At 40.5% G+C, this 18,421-nt stretch overlaps 1 protein-coding gene across 1 annotated transcript in view; it reads left to right on the forward strand.

Moving 5' to 3' along the window:
* Positions 1 to 2,504: 2,504 nt before the first annotated feature.
* The window catches only part of SESN3 (sestrin 3), a 68,741-nt gene continuing 52,824 nt past the window's right edge, over positions 2,505 to 18,421 (forward strand). Inside the window, exon 1 of the mRNA XM_080641951.1 lies at positions 2,505 to 2,924. Within this exon, the coding sequence (XP_080498077.1) occupies positions 2,847 to 2,924 (78 nt within the window). The 5' untranslated portion in view covers positions 2,505 to 2,846. The remainder of the gene's footprint in view (positions 2,925 to 18,421) is intronic.

Below are 18,421 nucleotides of genomic sequence, written 5' to 3' on the forward strand. Positions count from 1 at the left end.
AGAACTTAAAGGGCTTCATTGTTAAAGAATTTTATCTATTAAGTAAAAAGAAATGTTATAAAAAGAATATGATAGAAAATAATTTGGGCTCAGTTGGTTAGAGCATCTTCCTGATATGCCAAGGTTGCAGATTCCATCCCTGGTCAGGGCACATACAAGAATCAACTAATGAATACATAAATAAGTGGAACAACACATTGATGTTTCTCCCTTTCTCTCTCTCTCTTCTCTCTCTCTCTCTCTCCAAAAATCAATCAATAAATAAAGCTTATGAAGTGTTTATTTCTAAAACAAACAAAAAATAAAATAATTAGAAGCTACTGTGCTATTTGAGGAATTTCAATCTCTGCACAAATATTGACTTCATCTTTCCTTTAAAATGTATTCACATAAAATCTGCTTTATAAGACAGAACCAGTTAGGAATACAGTCCAAGAAATTTACCACTAAATTGAGACACATACTGTATTTTAGTTCTGAGAAAACTGGGCCTTGATAACTTTCTTCCTGAATTTCTTGTGTGTTCCTATTCCGCACCCCCCCCCCCCCCCACACACACACACACTGGAAAGTATGTGGTAATTTCCCCCATTGCTGAACTTTCTTGCTTTTACAGTTTCTCCTACCTGAATTTTAAGCAGCTTGTCCACTCTATTGCTATTCTAGGCTATAGTCTAAGCATTAAGAGACTTTTAGCTATCACTAGTTTAATGGATCAACACATTTACCCAACCACATAACTTAGACCTTTTGGGGGTTTTCCAGTCTATTTTAATCTATTTAAACCCAACACTGGCAGATTTCCACTTCCTTTGTTCCTTGTGTAGACTTTGGTTTATGCCTGTTGGTCTCTAAAAAGGACAGAGAGGAGGCAGCTGTTGAAAAAAAAATCACAAGATTGGCAGTTTTAACCACACAGTTTGGTCTAATAGCTTTGATATGCTAAACTTGCTAGCTCCTCCCAGTGTACCTTTCTGATTTTGCATCACAACACCACACTGAATCCCAAAGGAAACCGGGGTAGTTTTTTAAATTAAAAAGAAAAGAAAGAAATGCAAACCAGTGCGACGGTTCTTTTCAATCATCACAGACTCATTCTGCTAGCTGCAGGCCTTCACAAATCTGCGTACACTAGCGACCTTTAAAACAGGAGAAGCCGAGAATACTGATCGTGTTCTAAAGAAGGAAAACAGGTGATGTCATAACGCACAGTCCTGTATGGCTGCAGCCCAGGCCGGGCGGGGAGTTGGGAACACAGAGCTCCGCGTCAGTGGGTGAAACAAGTTATCTCCGGGGCCCCAGGACACCGGTGAGGACACGGAACCAATCAGGTTCTAGCTCGGCGCCTGCCTTTGTTCTCACTGGGGAACAGGTTTCGGGGTGTCTAGCCTCGGGAACCGCATTCGATCCGCACGCGCATTGCTGGCCTCCTCGGGCGAACTGGCTCTCCCATTGGCCTTGTCCCCCTCCCATCCGGTCAGCCAGAGCTTTCCCCAATTACATCTGCCTTCTCTCTCCAGGGCGCGAACGCAAAAATCCTGACTCACCATTTTTAGCTGTGGAAGAGGCCGGTACAGACCAATAGTTTTAAAAGGCAATTTGTTCTCTGAACCTTTAGAGAACAGGGCTGTGCATTCTGCGGGTATTTGACCAGCTGCTTTAGAAAGGACTTTTGGGTGAGAAAATAAACCTGTCTCTTTGCCCCTTTAGTGCTAGACAAATAAAGGAACTTTCATTACCAAGAGGACTGCGAAAAGGGGCTTCAGATGCAGAGGAAACCGCAAAACCAGAGGTTTTGTGTCCTTCCCCCAATTAACTGATTAATGGTGTAAATATGCCTCAAGCCTCCCCTACTTTACGCCCATACCTCAGGTAACTGGTCTTTTGCAAACCGAGACTCGCGATAAATGATGCATAAAGTTCTTAGAGCTCCCTGGATGCAAAGCGCTACGTGACTGCAGTCTTCTGCTAAGCTAACATTTGGGCTGAGAGAAAGCCTACCCACTGACAAGATGGTATGAAAATTTTAGTTCCCCACCCCCACGCCACCTTCCAAACCTTTCTCAAGAAATCAGGAAATATTTAGTTCAGTTTTAGATCAACTAGCAAGCTCTAGCTCCCAGCTATTTATCTCACTCACTATTCCTGCAGGGACCTAGAGAAGGGGGCGTAGCTTGGCTTCGGGGAGGGACTGGACTTCCCGAGTTAATTTGCATATGACACACCTTCTTCCTCCTATTGGCAGAGCAGCACAAATTGTATTCCCTCCCACCTCACAGCCTAACTAACCCGCCTTCTCCCTTCGGTACTGAGCCGCCGGGATGAACTTAACTTGCCCAGAGATTCAAGGCATCCTCGGCCTCTGTGATTGGCCGGCGCCGCTCCCAACCGAGCTGTAGTTGCTCATAGGCGGCGGGCTAGCGCCCGGGGGCGTGGCCGGAGCTGTCCGATTGGTGGAAGGGGGCGGTACCGGAGCGTGGAGGTGGTGAAGGTGGTGGGGAGGCAGGGGCGGGGCCGCACTGAGGCGCTGCAGCGGCGGCGGCGGAGGCAGCGGTGGCGGCTGCTCGTCCTAGCCAGGCGGGGGCGGGGGTCTGGAGGATGGGGGCGGGTGGAACAACGGGCCGGTGAGGAGCAGCCGCCGCCGTCTCCGCCGTCGCTTCGGCAGCCGCCGCGGTGGTCGCCTCGGACAGCGTCGCCTGCTCTCGGGTTCTTCGCCTCCTATCCCGATATCCCGCCGGAGGAGCGCGGCCGGCGGCGCGGGGACCGTCCGGCTCCGCAGCGGCGCAGGCGGCCGCAGTGACAGCCCCGTCCCGGCCCGCCGCCCGCCCTCGGTGCCCACAGCCACGATGAACCGGGGCGGCAGCAGCCCGTCGGCCGCCACCAACTACCTGATCTGTACCAACTGCCGGAAAGTGCTGCGGAAGGTACGGGCTCGGCCTGGGGTCCAGCTCGGAGGGGCGCTTTCCGCCGGCCTGGGCTCGGGCTGCTCGGCCGGGCGCACTCCTGGAGCGAGGCTCAAAGGGATCCCGGGCACCTTCCCCACGCCGAGACCGAAAAAGGGGGCGTGGGTTGAGGGTGGAGGGTTAAGGCTGCTGCTTTTTATCTCGGCGGGGACAGACTCTAGTCCCGAGGGGTTGGGGATTTTTATTTTTTTGGTAAGGGGGTGCTGTGTACTGTTTCGGCTCATCTTACCTAACCAGCCTGCTCCTCGGGCGCAGGGAGCGAGGGACCTGTTCGATTCTCCTGCTTGTGCTGTTGATGGAGGCTGGTGTGAAATCGGAACTGCCAGGTCTGGTCTTGAGGAACCTGGCTCCCTCTTCGCTGTAGCTATCTCTTGCGGGTGTTTTTGTTTACTCGGTTCCCTTCTGCCTTCCTGGCGTGCTCTCCCCTAACACCTCCTTTTTACATTCTTTTGATGGTCGTCTTGTGTCTAGAACTCAATCATGAAAAGAATTGGTAAAGCAGCTTGAACTTTATGCCCATGGGAAATGCTATTCGACCTTACAGTTCCTCAGGCTGGGATGGGGCGGGGGAGGAGGCAGGGGTGAACGTGAGTTATCCCTTTTTAACAACCCCTCCCCCGCTCGCGTTTGTCCAGAAAAATCAGACGCACCATCAGCTTATTGCTTCTCAGAGTGACTGATAGAAAGTTTACTCCAGTATTGTTTAGCTCTCTTGGCTTAATCGCTCCGTTAAAGGGGAAGGGGGGGGGCATGTCGCTTTAGACTGAGAAAAGCTTTTAATCAGACTTTAACACTGGCCACTGGGTAATACGATAATCAATTTATTCTTTTCCAAACCCTATTTTTACATTTCATTAAGTGGAAACATTAGTTGAGGTGCTTCTGTTTGCCCAGTACAAATGAATTAAAATTGCTGAGTTGTGCAAATGCGTGGGGACTGAAGGACTAAGATGAATAGGGCACCGTTTTTAGTCAATTTCTCTAAATACAGTTCAGTTGGGATTGCTCTTTATATATTAAAAAAGAAAGAAAGCATATAAGTAAGCAAGCTCAAATATTTTCGCTCTTTGTCCAAAAACTGTTTTTCTTCCTCTGTGGGTCAGGCCAAGTGCCAATCAAAGTTGTTTTTCAAGCCTCTTTTCCCTGCAGTAGGGCTGCTGCTTCTTCCCCCCCCCCCACCCCCCATTTTATTGGAGAGCATGAAGAAAGCAAAGAGATTGCAGATTTGAAGTTAATAGAACAGTTAAATATGTCTTAAATTGTGTTTATTGGGTATGTTTTTCTTGAAACAGATTTTTATTCAATGTTCATGTTGAGTATGTGCAGTTATTTTTTTTCCATAAACTCTGGGATCAAATTACAGTTGATACTTGTTCAGCTCATTGTAGGGCAGCTTGTGAGAAATGTAATGGATCAGAAGTGCAGCTCTGCTTAGTTGAATGTTAACTCTTTCACTTCAGGGCCAGATGTCCTCTGAACTAAACTTTTTAAAAAATAATGATTATTATTTCCTAACTTTAAAAGTGGTAAGTTATGACTTTAACATGAAAAAAAGTGTTGTTTGATACACATTTGATTACACTCCTGCGTGGTTAAGTTATTTTTTTTAACTGAAGGAAAAGAGAGCTATATTGATTTTGATTTTTTTTTTAAGTGGTTCTCTCAATTTGGTAGGCTAATAAAATGTTTGGAGGTGATATTAGGCTACAAAATTTTTTTTTTTCCTTTTGTGAGAACCATGGCTAAGGATTAATCATACTTTGCTAGCATTCTTTATGTCTTTCTCTTAGCTTTTAGGAAACTATTTCTGTTTACCTAGAAAGAATATCTTTCTAGCCATTATTAAAAGAAAAAGGTATATGGGAAATGGATATTCACCATTTTCATAGTTTATAATTACTATGCATACCTCTGCCAATATTCCAGTTTTTAACAAATCCAAGGGGTATTTAATATTGATTCATGCAGTAGCATGAAAGAGCTTTAGATGGAAATGGAATTGTTTGAGCCAGTTATGACATGACTTGGCAACATAAGTAGCTTTTTAAGAGTAGTATTCTTAAGTGCTCTTTAAAAATATCAAGTATTTAGCATTTTAAATTCTTTATCATTCTAAAAGCATCTAAGAGTTTATTTCTAATGAAGAGATGGTTTTCTTTTTGATACAAAATATATGACTCTAAAATTCATCTGCAACTCTCAAAATGTTATTCTCCAAATTTATCCTGTTTTCTATTTAATAATGTATTCAGTAATAACCAAGTGAGTCATAGCATTTTGAATTTTTTGTTGGGAAGAATGAAACTCATGCACACCCAGTGTAAATTACTCTTTGCAGTTATAATCCTCATTAATGATGGGGGAAGAGTCACCTTTATATGTGGCATGATGCCTTTTTCTAAGTGGCTTAATTTGTTGCAGTGTATTGATTTGGGAATATCTTCAAAAGGAACTGGATTCACCTTCACATGAAATAATTTGGTTTAACTCTGTATCTGAAAATTGAATTGTATATTGTATGAGAATCACATTTATTCTAAGAAGTGCCTTTATAATTTTGATTCAGTGTCCTCCAAAATAAGGAGACTTCTTAAAATATTGAATATAATTTGGTAACCTTCGGTCAGTAAAAAGAATGGAGAAGTAAACCACAGAGGGAAACAAAAAAAACTGTCCTCAAATCTGTAACTCCTACTAAGTCTAACGTGCCCTGTTATCAGTGAAATAATTCAACAAGGTTTCTAATAAAAGAGGAAATGCCTGTATTTATTAAGGAAAAGTTAATGAATTTTTGAAGTGTTATACATTTTACTTGAAGAAATTCCAGGAACAACTAGATATATTTTAAAGTAGAGTGCTAAACTACATTAAGAAAGGTAGGTAACTGTCAGTCCACTCATCTTCCAATAAATAAAAGGTGGCCTATTACAGTAGGCTATTAAGCACTTAGTGCTATTGGAGTGAATAAAACTCTGCACCGTAAGTTAAAGGATTAAACATTTAAAAATTCTTAGTATGTTCAGTAGGTCCAGTGGTATATGTTTGTTGGTTGTTGCATTTTTCCACTTTGCTTATTTTGACACCTTTTTTTAATGGATTTATAAGTGAAGAGACTGTGAAAATAAAATGGGAAATATTGGATTGAGCTATATGGACCTATTTTTCTAGTCAAATTTGTCAGTTAATAGCAATTTTATATGGTTCAACCAATAGAATAGAATTGCTATGACTAAGGATTAGTGGTTATATTCTACCTTGGTTAATCAGGTTTCTTATGTACATAATTTTGATTGTCAAAAGCAGTTTTTTACTTCATTTTATCTTAAATTAGAGGCCCGGTGCATGAGATTCTTGCACTGGGGCGGGGGGGTGGGGGGAGGGTCCCCCCCTGAGCCCGGCCTCGGGACCCCTCGCTCTTACCACCCGCCTGGGCTCGCCAGAAGTGAGCCCAGCTTCTGGCTGAATGGTGCTCCTCCTGTGGGAGCGCACTGACCACCAGGGGGCAGCTCCTGTGTTGAGCGTCTGCCCCCCAGTGGTCATTCCACCTCATAAGTACCCGTCATTCCACCCTTCGGTCGATTTGCATATTATGCTTTTATTATATAGGATGAACTAAGCAGAGATTAAGCAGTGAATTTATGATAGCAATCCAGTATGCAATGGTTTGCAAGCTGCTTTTTATGGAGCCCTAAAATGCTTGTGTTCAAAAGTGCTTGAGTTGGATTAAATTTTTAAGTAGATTTTAAACTATTTTAAAATTATAATTTAAAAATATTGCTACCCCAAAATGTTTTATCAAATTTTAACGTTGTTTAAAAAGTTATCTTTTGTTACGAGATTATTCTGGTACAGGGCTTGAATTAAATGTTGTTCTGTTACCTTTGTATATGTATTTGAACATTTTTGTTAATATAACATTGATAAGAAAGATTGTCATTGATTGTGAAGGCACTGGCCTTTAATAAAAATTCAATTCTGTACATATCTACTTATGTTAAATTTTTATTTGTGAGAACACAAACTTATTATTATCAGTACTTGTTACTTCATCACAAAAACACATACAAATAATGGTTTTGTATATTTATGTACTTCATAGTTCAGGCTCAATATAAGATTTCATTTGTAAAAGGGATTCTACTGCTCTTCCCACTTCCTCCCCCATCACCAAATAAATTCCTAAAACATAACTGCTAATGTGCTCACAGTTAGGTCTTTGATAAGTTCTTATATTTTGGGCAAGTTAGTTAACTTCTTTGAAGCCTAGTTTTCTCTGTAAAATGTAGATAATTTCTACTTATTTTATAGTTAGCTGTATAGCTTGAGAGAAGTAATAAGTGTCAAAATACTTTATAAACCACAAAGTACAACTATAAATGCAAGAAAGAAAATGTCAAACCTATTTATTTTTCTTTTATCCAGATACCTTAATTATATGTGTGTGATGGCAATATATTTCAATATATACTGAGTAATTTGGTTAGTCTTCACTTTTCTGTCCTGTTTCCTTATTGCCTGTAAATGAGAGGTAAAGATATGCCTTTAGTTAGAATGATCAACATTTTAAAATTTGCATATATATGTGTATATATATATATATATATATTTGTATCCAACTCCCCCTTAAATAATAACTCATTGAATACCTTTTGGTTTTTCAAATCATTAAATAAAATTGCCTTTTGGACACTTTTAACAGTTGAGGGAAATTGGTACTCAATTTGAAAAGACTAATAGTTAAGGATGGTTGTGTTTAATAGAAGTTGGGGCAAATCTAGGATAAAGCAAGTAATTTTTAATTATTTTAATTTGGGGGAAAAGTTATGGAAGTAAAAGCCTCTGTCTTTTCCCCCCCTGTCCCTTCATCCCTTCCCTTTTTTTTCCTTTTGAAGGGATTGGGTTATGTTTGTCTAGGCCATTACAATTTTTAGAGTGTTTTCACATAGTCTTAATTGATTGTCACAAACTGAGAAAATTCAAGTGGCATGGACTTTGCCATATAACTAGTAAGATGCCCATTTAATTCTCAGTACTGCCTCTATAATAACTAAACCATATTTCCATATTTCTATTGTCTCTTGCAGTGTTGAGGTTTTTGGGGAATCTCTCCACTCCCAGATTCGCATCTGGGGAATGTCTATAGGTACCTAAAACTCTCCAGGTAATATTGGTTGGAAGTATGAATTTTATCTACCCTGACACATTATTGCAGATCAAATGGGAGGGAAAGGAGAGGATATAGCTGACTATTTTTATTATCTCTGTAACTGTTGTTTGGTATATTCCTTAATAAGATAAAGTAGCACTTGTCAAATATGATCTTCAGATCCTGGGGATGTCCAATACCCTTTGGGTATCAAGGGGTCAAACTATTTTTATGATCATATTAAGACTTTATTGCCTTTTTCACTGTGTGCAAGAGCATTAGAAGTAAAACTCTGCTGGCCCCATAGTGTAAGTTAAGGTAGTGGCACCAAACAGTTATCATTGTATTCTTCACTGCCATATATTCAGTGAAAAAAATGCCAGTTTCATTTAAGAGTGACCTTGAAGAAGCAGTAAAAATTTAAAATTTAATAGCTTGATCCTTGAGTGTCCATCTTTTTAAAATACCCTGTGTGACAAAATGAGAAGTATATAAAGCACTTCTATTGCATAGCATACTCCTCATTTCTATGGAAAAACTTGTGCAGTTGTTTTAGTTACAAGCTAAACTAACCACTTTTTAAATGTAACCACATTTAAAAAAATGTTTATAGCAGTTTTATTCAAAATTGCCCAAAACTGGAAACACAAATATCCTTCAGTGGGTGAATGTAAAACAAGCTACATCCATACAGTGGAAACTTACCCATAAAAAGCAAGCATGTATGAATCTCAAAGATGTTATACACTGAAAGAAGCCAGTCTCCAGATGTTACATCCTTTGTGATTCTATGTATGTGACATTCTGGAAAAGTCCAATCTAAAGGGACAGATTGGTGGTGAAGATTTGACTAGAAAGGGGCAGTATAAGGGGATTTTCTGGGGTTATGGAACTGCTGTGTCCTGACTATGGAGGTAGGGAGACAAATATGTTAAGACACACAGAACTGCACATACGAAAAAGTTAATTTTATGGTATGTTAATTTTAAAGTTTTCAAACTGTAACCCCATTTTTATTTAAAAGAACAAACTTTGGATATTTGATTAAAATTTTCAAAAAAACCCCACCAACTCATGGACACAGACAACAGTGTGGTGATTGCCAGGGGAGTTTGGGTGGGGGATGAAAGGTGCAGAAGGGTATGGGGGGGATGACTTGGGGTTGTGATCACACAATACAGTGTACAAATTATGTGTTGTAGAATTGTGCACCTGAAACCTGTATAATTTCATTAACTAGTGTCACCCCAATAAATTCAATATAAAGGAAAAAAAATCTTAAAAAAGAATAACGTGACCCTAAAAATTCAAAGAAAAAACTGACAATATTCATTGCCATGAAGAAATTCAAACTTTCAAGGAAATAGTAGAATTTTGGAAAATGTGTATCTCTCATCATTAGCCTGAAAGCTTCCCAAAACTTAAAGGCTTTCTCTTGGGTGATGTTAATGGATATGCTTTTTTGATGCTGTATAACAAACTGTGTCAACATCTTGAAGATCTGAATAATTTAATCATCAATATCTTCCAGATGACCAATATATAAAACCATTGCTACTCAGAGCCTTTCTTTTTCAGCTAAGAACCAGCCAGGTAAGCACAATGGGCATCTGACCCTTCTTTTTTATCACAGGAAATAAATACTGTCAGTAGTTTTTCTTGAATTTTCAGGATCACTTACTTGACTTATTTTTGAGAAAATGTTTATCACAATCATACATGGGTAAAAGATCCACTCAAAGTACAAGACAAATGGCTGAGCAGTTCTCAAATACTTTGGCTTTGAAACTCCTTCACACTCTTACGTATTGGAGACCCCAAAGAGCTTTTGGTTATGTGTGGGTTATAACTGTCAATATTTATTTAATGAGAAATTAAAACTGAGAAAAATGTAAAGGTTTGATTCATTTAAATAATCCATTAATGTTAACTTAAGCCACATATTTTTATATAAATAAATTTCCCAAAAGAAAAACAGTAAAGAGTGGCATTTATATTTTTTGCAAATCTCTCTTTAATATAAGACAGCTGAATTTCATATTTGCTTCTTCATTTAATCTTTTGTGATATGCTTTCAAGTGAAGAAAATATGGCCTCCCACAGATACATAGTTAAAAAACAAAAAGACAATTGTGAATATTCTTCATTGATACCACACCAAAACGTGACTAGAGCTTCTTGAAGGTTAGTTGCCATGTAGAATCTGAAACCCCATCAGTAAACTTAACTTGCTATACTGTTTTATTAAACACTAGACTGCCCGTTTAGGCCCGATCCCACCGGTGGGATCGGGCCTAAACGGGCATTCGGACATAACCTCTCACAATCCAGGACTGCTGGCTCTCAACTGCTCGCCTGCCTGCCTTCCTTCCTGATTGCCCCTAACCGCCTCTGCCTGCCAGCCTGATCACCCCCTAACCACTCCCCTGCCAGCCTGATTGATGCCTAACTGCTCCCCTGCCAGCCTGTTTGCCCCTAACTGCCCTCCCCTGCAGGCCTGGTCACCCCTAACTGCCCTCCCCTGCAGGCCTGGTCACCCCTAACTGCCCTCCCCTGTAGGCCTTGTCCCCCCAACTGCTGTCCCCTGCAGGCTTGGGTCTCCCCCAACTGCCCTCCCCTGCAGGCCTGGTCACCCCTAACTGCCCTCCCCTGCAGGCCTGGTCCCCCCCCCCCAACTGCTCTCCCCTGCAGGCCTGGTTGCCCCCAACTTCCCTCCTCTGCCAGCTTGGTTACCCCTAACTGCCCTCCCCTGCAGGCTTGATCGCCCCCAACTGCCCTCCCTTGCAGGCCTGGTCCCTCCCAACTGCTCTCCCCTGCTGACCATCTTGTGGTGGCCATCTTGTGTCCACATGGGGGCAGGATCTTTGACCACATGGGGGCAGCCATCTTGTGTGTTGGAGTGATGGTCTATCTGCATATTACTCTTTTATTAGATAGGATAGAGGCCTGGTGCACGGGTGGGGGCCAGCTGGTTTGCCCTGAAGGGTGTCCTGGATCAGGGTGGGGGTTCCCTTGGGGCGTGGGGCGGCCTGGGCAAGGGGCCTGTGGTGGTTTGCAGGCCGGCCATGCCCCCTGGCGACCCAAACGGAGGCCCTGGTATCTGGGGTTTATTTATCTTTTACAATTGAAACTTTGTAGCCTGGAGTGGAGCCAAGCCTTCTGCTTGCTCTGTGGCGGCAGCCATCTCTATTGGGATTTATGTATCTTCTATAATTGAAACTTTGTAGCCTTAAGGGAGGCCTGGGCCAGCCAGGGTGTGTGGAAAGCTTGGCTTCCTCCATCACCGGGGGCAACCCTAGCCTCCTGCTCTTTCCAGCTCCGTGGCTGCCGCCATTTCTGTTTGGGTTTATGTATCTTCTATCATTGAAACTTTGTAGCCTTGAGTGGAGGCCTAGGCCGGCAAGGGCAGGCGGAAAGCTTGGCTTCCTCCATTGCCGGGGAAACCCAAGCCTCCATCCTGCTCTCTGTGGCCATAGCCATCTTGGTTGGGTTTATTTGCATATTTGCTCCTGATTGGCTGGTGGGCGTGGCTTTTGGGTGTAGTGGAGTGATGGTTAATTTGCATATTACTCTTTTATTATATAGGACTAGAGGCCTGATGCATGAGCAGTTTGTGCACTTGCAGGGGGGAGAGGGAGGGTGTCCCCTCAGCCTGGCCTGTGCCCTCGGGCCTAAGCAGCAGTTGGACATCGTTAGTGCTGCTGCGGAGGCGGGGAGAGGCTCCTGCCACCACCACTGCCTGGCTTAGGGCTTCTGGCCGAGCAGCACTCCCCCTGTGGGAGTGCATGGACCACCAGGGGGCAGCTCCTGCGTTGAGCGTTTACTCCCTGGTGGTCAGTGCGCATCATAGCAACCGGTTGTTCTGCTGATCGGTCAATTTGCATATTAGCCTTTTATTATATAGGATTATACCACATTTTGGACAGAGTTCTGATACGGAGAAAGAATGTTAGTCCATTAAGAGGGTCAGGATACTGGCATTGGCTGTTGATTCTTCTCAGAGATGTAAAGTGGCCATTGCTTTGATATGGACATACACTCTGCCTCCTGGAATCTTCCAGTATTCTGTAAGGAATGGCTGTTTCAGAGTAGTTCAAGGCATACCTTGAAACTTCCAAGATTTTCTGTAGGCCATCTCCTAAGGTTCACTTCTCCATGGAGTTCTGTCTAAACCAGTGGGCGGCAAACTGCGCCTCGTGAGCCGCAGTTTGCCCCTCTGTTGACTAATGAGTTTGCCAACCACTGAGTAAGGCATTACCCTTTCCCAGAAGTTTTGACTTCAGGTTAAAGACATTAGTACATTATTAAAATGTTTTTTAAGTGTTTTTCCCTAAGGCAGTGGTCGGCAAACTCATTAGTCAACAGAATGGCAAACCGTGGCTCGCAAGCTGCAGTTTGCCTACCACTGGTCTAAACCATTTCCTCTTCCACCTCCCCTCCTCCCCACCCCCCCAAGTCCTTTACTTTGGAAGTATCCCAAGCCAGCTGTGATACCCTTGGCCAGCAGGCACTCCCTTGGTAACTGAACCAGAGAATTGTTCAAAGGCCTGGACTACCCCTTAGCTAGCCTTTACTTTTTAGATCCACCCAGAAGTGAGTCATTCATTGGTCTGTGGGCCAAGATATTGACTGCCACCTGAGGGACACATGAATATTATGGGTTATTCAATGATGGTTTGAAATACCTTGTGTTTTGCTGCTCAAAGCTTCTGAAAGGAATGGCAGGCAATTAGCTTTATGTTTCATAACAAATGTATTAAGTATATTTTTGAATAAGTATGACCAATTATAAAAATGGCTGGTTTGCCCTGGCTGGTTTGGCTCAGTGGATAGAGCATCGGACTGCGGACTGAAGAGTCCCAGGTTCGATTCCTGGTCAGGGCACATGCTCAGGTTGTGGGCTTAATCACCAGTTGGGGGCATACAGGAGGCAGCCGATCAGTGATTCTCTCTCATCATGGATGTTTCTATCTCTCCCTCTCCCTTCCTCTCTGAAATCAATAAAAATATATATTTTTTTTTAAAAAATGGCTGGTTTGGGCGATACTATTTCTTGAACCAGAGATTTCTTTAACATGTATAAAATATATATATTTGTGTAGAACTTATTTTCTCTACTAATTAATAGCTACTTGTAATGGAAGTATATGTTCTTGTTTCTAGATGCATATTTAATTTTACATCTTCCTCTATTGCAAAGATGGAACTAGTCAGTGGAAGAAATGAAATGTCTTTCCAAATAATGGAGATGTGTAAGATTTACCTCATGGCTAACTAAAGCTAGATTTTGTGGCATATTATTGTAATTCTCTGGTACTGTAACTCTAAGCTTTGAAATGCATTTTATAATATCAATAACAACAATAGCTTTCCTACTGCTTATGTGCCATAGACTGTGCTAAGTATTTAAGCCCTACTTGTGTATCACATTTACTTATTATGAACCTATGAAGAATTACTACGTTTTGTGGATGAAGAAGCTAGGGCTCAGAGAACTTCAGTTACTTGCTTAAGGTCAGAGTACCAATAAGTGGCAGACTTTGAAACGTGAGTTTCAAAGCCCAGCTCATTTTACAGGTATAAACAACTGTATTGCCTTACATTATACATGTTTTTCTTCTATACAAAAGATATAAAATGTAAAATTAACTAAACTTAATAGGACCTGATTGTTTGAGAGAATAATAGGAGTGATTTCAAATTCAGATATTTTCTACTTTATTTTTACATTAGAAATGCAAATTTTTCTATCTATAATAAGTCAATTGAGAAACAAATTGAAGTTCTCATTGCACAATTTGATCCCTCTAGTCTAGCTAGCTCTTTTATCTATATAAGTCTGTTGTTAATTATGTGGCCATTCTTTCCTAATACCAGAATATACTTTTCCTAATTTTCCAGCAAATTTTGGCTTCCTCTTTTTGTCAGTCAGTCATTTATTAGTTCATAGCATTGATCAGTGTTGCTATAGTATCTGTTGTATAAGAACTGTCTGGAAACATTTTGAGTTTAATATTGTCTTTTGAATGGGACCTCTAAGAAACGTTCTCACTTTCTAGTAAAGTTTTTGCAGTAAAAATGATTTATTTATGAAGATAAGTAACATGAATGCTCATTTCCACCATTCATTTTTGCTTTCTGTGTTAAGGCAAAAATAGTGACAAAGGAAGGAAATCCTGGACTGGTATCCTTCCATAGGCCTTTCTCTACTTATAGCCCCTATAATAATTATTACAACTAGAGAAGAGTTTCCATTCTTACAAAGGGTTTAGTTGTGGGGAGATGTGGTTCTGCTACTTGTAAATTAGAACTCCTGAGAGTTTTCCATGGAAACACAGTGAAATATCTAGTTAAGTTCCAGAGAATTATTAATATGACAGGTATAGTTAATAGGCATTTACTGATTAGCCTGCAAACCTAACCACTAGGTACAACATTGTTTCCAGGTGAAAATGCATCTTGAAATCTAAGTAATTGATTCACTGGAGGCTCTTTCCTAATTTGTTATACTTAACACTATAAAAAGGGTGATGATTTTGTCAAAAACTTTTTTAATATATTCACTCAGAGGATATGTTTGGTTATTGTTGTGACTAATAGGAAAACTGTTAATGCAGTTGCATTCAGTATTCAGGGAGGAGTTGAAATGAAGAAAGGGATAAAAATTGGGTAATAATCAGTGTGTTGGGATAATCAAGGACCATCATCAAGCTGGCTTATCCTTGTTCCCTTTGTACTAAGGCTCTGGCCCACCATTTTAAACTAGGTGCCGTATTTTTTGCTACCCATCATTGTCTTTAAGGTAATATAAATTTAAAAAAATAATCAATTTTAACTCTGCAGGAAGTTTTCTTTTTATATGAAATAAGGAATTTAACATGTATAACTTAATTTGGGGTATAAATTAATAAAGGAAAACAAGCCCAGAAAATTTATTCCACTAAAAAAGAATGAAAACAAAACAAAATTGCCTAACCTAAAGGTACCTTAGCACTGAACCCCAAGTAATGTGAAAATTATTTTATCAAAACTTTTTTTTTTTTTTTTTTTTTTTTTTTTCAAATTTTTATTAAGGTATTATATGTGTACATATCTTATCATTGCCCCCGACCCCCACCCCACTCCCATATATGCCCTCACCCCCCAATGTTTTGCATCCGTTGGTTACTCTTATATACATGCATATAAGTCCTTCAGTTGATCTCTTATTTCCCCCACCTCTCCCTAACCTTACCACTGTAATTTGACAGTCTGTTTGATGCTTTACTGCCTCTGTAACTATCTTTTTGTTCATCAGTTTATAATGTTTTTCATTATCCCCAAATGAGTGGGATCATGTGGTATTTTTCTTTCATTGACTGGCTTATTTCACTTAGCATAATGTTCTCTAATTCCATCCAAGTGCCTACAAATGGTAGTAATTCCTTCTTTTTTATGGCAGCATAGTATTCCATTGTGTAGATGTACCATAGTTTTCTGATCCAGTCATCTGCTGATGGGCATTTAGGCTGTTTCCAAATCTTAGCTATTGTAAATTGTGCTGCTATGAACATAGGGGTGCATATATCCTTTCTGATTGGTGTTTCTGGTTTCTTAGGATATATTCCTAGGAGTGGGATTACTGGGTCAAATGGGAGTTCCATTTTCAGTTTTTTGAGGAAACTCCATACTGTTCTCCACAGTGGCTGCACCAGTCTGCATTCCCACCAGCAGTGCACGAGGGTTCCTTTTTCTCCGCATCCTCGCCAACACTTGTCGTTTGTTGATTTGTTGATGATAGCCATTCTGACAGGTGTGAGATGGTATCGCATTGTTGTTTTGATTTGCATCTCTCGGATAATTAGTGACTTTGAGCATGTTTTCATGTGTCTCTTGGCCTTCCTTCTGTCTTCTTTTGAAAAGCTTCTATTTAGGTCCGTTGCCCATTTTTTTATTGGATCATTTATCTTCCTTTTATTAAGTTGTATAAGCTGCCTGTAGATGTTGGAAATTAAACCTTTATCAGTGATACCATTTGCAAATATGTTCTCCCATACAGTGGGGTTTCTTGTTGTTTTGTTGATGGTTTCTTTTGCTGTGCAAAAGCTTTTTATTTTGATGTAGTCCCATTTGTTTATTTTCTGTTTGGCTTCCATTACCCTAGGGGCAGTATCACTGAAAAAGTTCTTTTGGCATATGTCTGAGATTTTGCTGCCTGTGGATTCCTCTAGTATTTTTATGGTTTCCCGTCTTATATTTAAGTCCTGTACCCATTTTGAGTTTATTTTTGTGTATGGTGTAAGTTGGTGATCTAGTTTCATTTTTTTGCATGTATCTGTCCAATTTTCCCAACACCATTTATTAAAGAGACTGTCTTGACTCCATTGTATGCTCATGCCTCCTTTGTCAAATATTAAATGCGCATATTGGTTTGGGTCGATATCTGGATTCTCTGTTCTGTTCCATTGATCTATATGTCTGTTCTTGTGCCAGTACCAGGCTGTTTTGAGGACAGTGGCTTTGTAATACAGCTTGAAATCTGGTATTGAGATCCCTCCTACTTTATTCTTCTTTCTCAGGATTGCTGTGGCTATTCGGGGTCTTTTTTTATTCCAGATGAATTTTTGGAGAGTTCTTTCTAGGTCTGTGAAATACGCCGTTGGTATTTTAATGGGGAGTGCATTGAATCTATAGATTGCTTTGGGTAGTATGGACATTTTAATGATGTTGATTCTACCAATCCATGAACATGGTATGTTCTTCCATCTGTTTACATCTTCCTCTATCTCTTTTTTCAGTGTCCTGTAGTTTTCCGCATATAGGTCTTTTACCTCCTTGGTTAGGTTTATTCCTAAGTATCTTAATTTTTTTGGTGCGATGGAAAATGGGATTGCTTTTTTAGTCTCTCTTTCTGTAAGTTCATTGTTGGTGTATAGAAATGCCATAGATTTCTTGGTGTTAATTTTGTATCCTGCTACATTGCCGAATTCATTTATTAAGTCTGTTAGTTTTTTGATGGAGTCTTTCGGGTTTTTTATGTACAATATCATGTCATCTGCAAATAAGGACAGCTTTAATTCTTCTTTTCCAATTTGGATGCCTTTTATTTCTTCTTCTTGTCTAATTGCAGTGGCTAATACTTCCAGTACTATGTCAAACAGGAGTGGTGAGAGTGGGCATCCCTGTCTTGTTCCTGTTCTTAGGGGAAATGGTTTTAGTTTTTGCCCATTGAGTATGATGTTAGCTGTGGGTTTATCATATATAGCTTTTATGATGTTGAGGTATGATCCTTCTATTCCCACCTTGTTGAGAGTTTTTATCAAGAAAGGGTGTTGGATTTTGTCAAATGCTTTTTCTGCATCAATTGATATGACTATGTGATTTTTATCTCTCAATTTGTTTATGTGATGTATCACATTTATTGATTTGCGGATATTGAACCATCCTTGCATTCCTGGGATAAATCCTACTTGGTCATGGTGTATGATCTTTCTGATGTACTGCTGGATCCTATTTGCTAGAATTTTATTGAGGATTTTGGCATCTACATTCATGAGGGATATTGGCCTGTAATTCTCCTTCATTGTGTTGTCTTTATCTGGTTTTTGTATTAGGGTGATGCTGGCTTCATAGAAGGAGCTGGGAAGTGTTCCTTCCTCTTGAATTTTTTGGAATAGTCTGAGGAGGATAGGTTTTAGTTCTTCCTTGAATGTTTGGTAGAACTCTCCTGTGAAGCCGTCTGGCCCCGGGCTTTTGTTTGCCGGAAGCTCTTTGATGACTGCTTCAATTTCTTCCATAGTTACTGGCATGTTGAGCTGTTTAGATTCTTCCTGATTGAGTTTTGGAAGGTTATATTTTTCTAGGAATATGTCCATTTCCTCCAGGTTGTCCAGTTTGTTGGAATAGAGTCGTTCGTAGTATTTTTTAACAATCCTTTGTATTTCGGCGGGATCTGTTGTTATTTCACCTCTTTCATTTCTGATCTTGTTTATTTGGGTCCTCTCCCTTTGCTTCTTGGTGAGCCTGGCTAGAGGTTCATCAATCTTGTTTATCCTTTCAAAGAACCAGCTCTTGGTTTTGTTGATCTTTTGTATTGTTTCTTTGGTCTCTATGTCGTTTATCTGTGCTCTGATCTTTATTATTTCCTTCCTTCTGCTTACACTGGGCTTTTCTTGTTGCTCTTTTTCTAACTCTTTGAGTTGTTGGGTTAGGTAATTTATTACCCCTGTTTCTTGTTTTTTGCAGTAGGCTTGTAGAGCTATGAACTTCCCTCTCAAGACTGCTTTCGCTGTGTCCCATAGATTTTGGATTGTAGTGTTTTCATTGTCATTTG

This window comes from Plecotus auritus (assembly GCF_963455305.1).
Source record: "Plecotus auritus genome assembly, chromosome: 9".
Classification (NCBI taxonomy): domain Eukaryota; kingdom Metazoa; phylum Chordata; class Mammalia; order Chiroptera; family Vespertilionidae; genus Plecotus; species Plecotus auritus.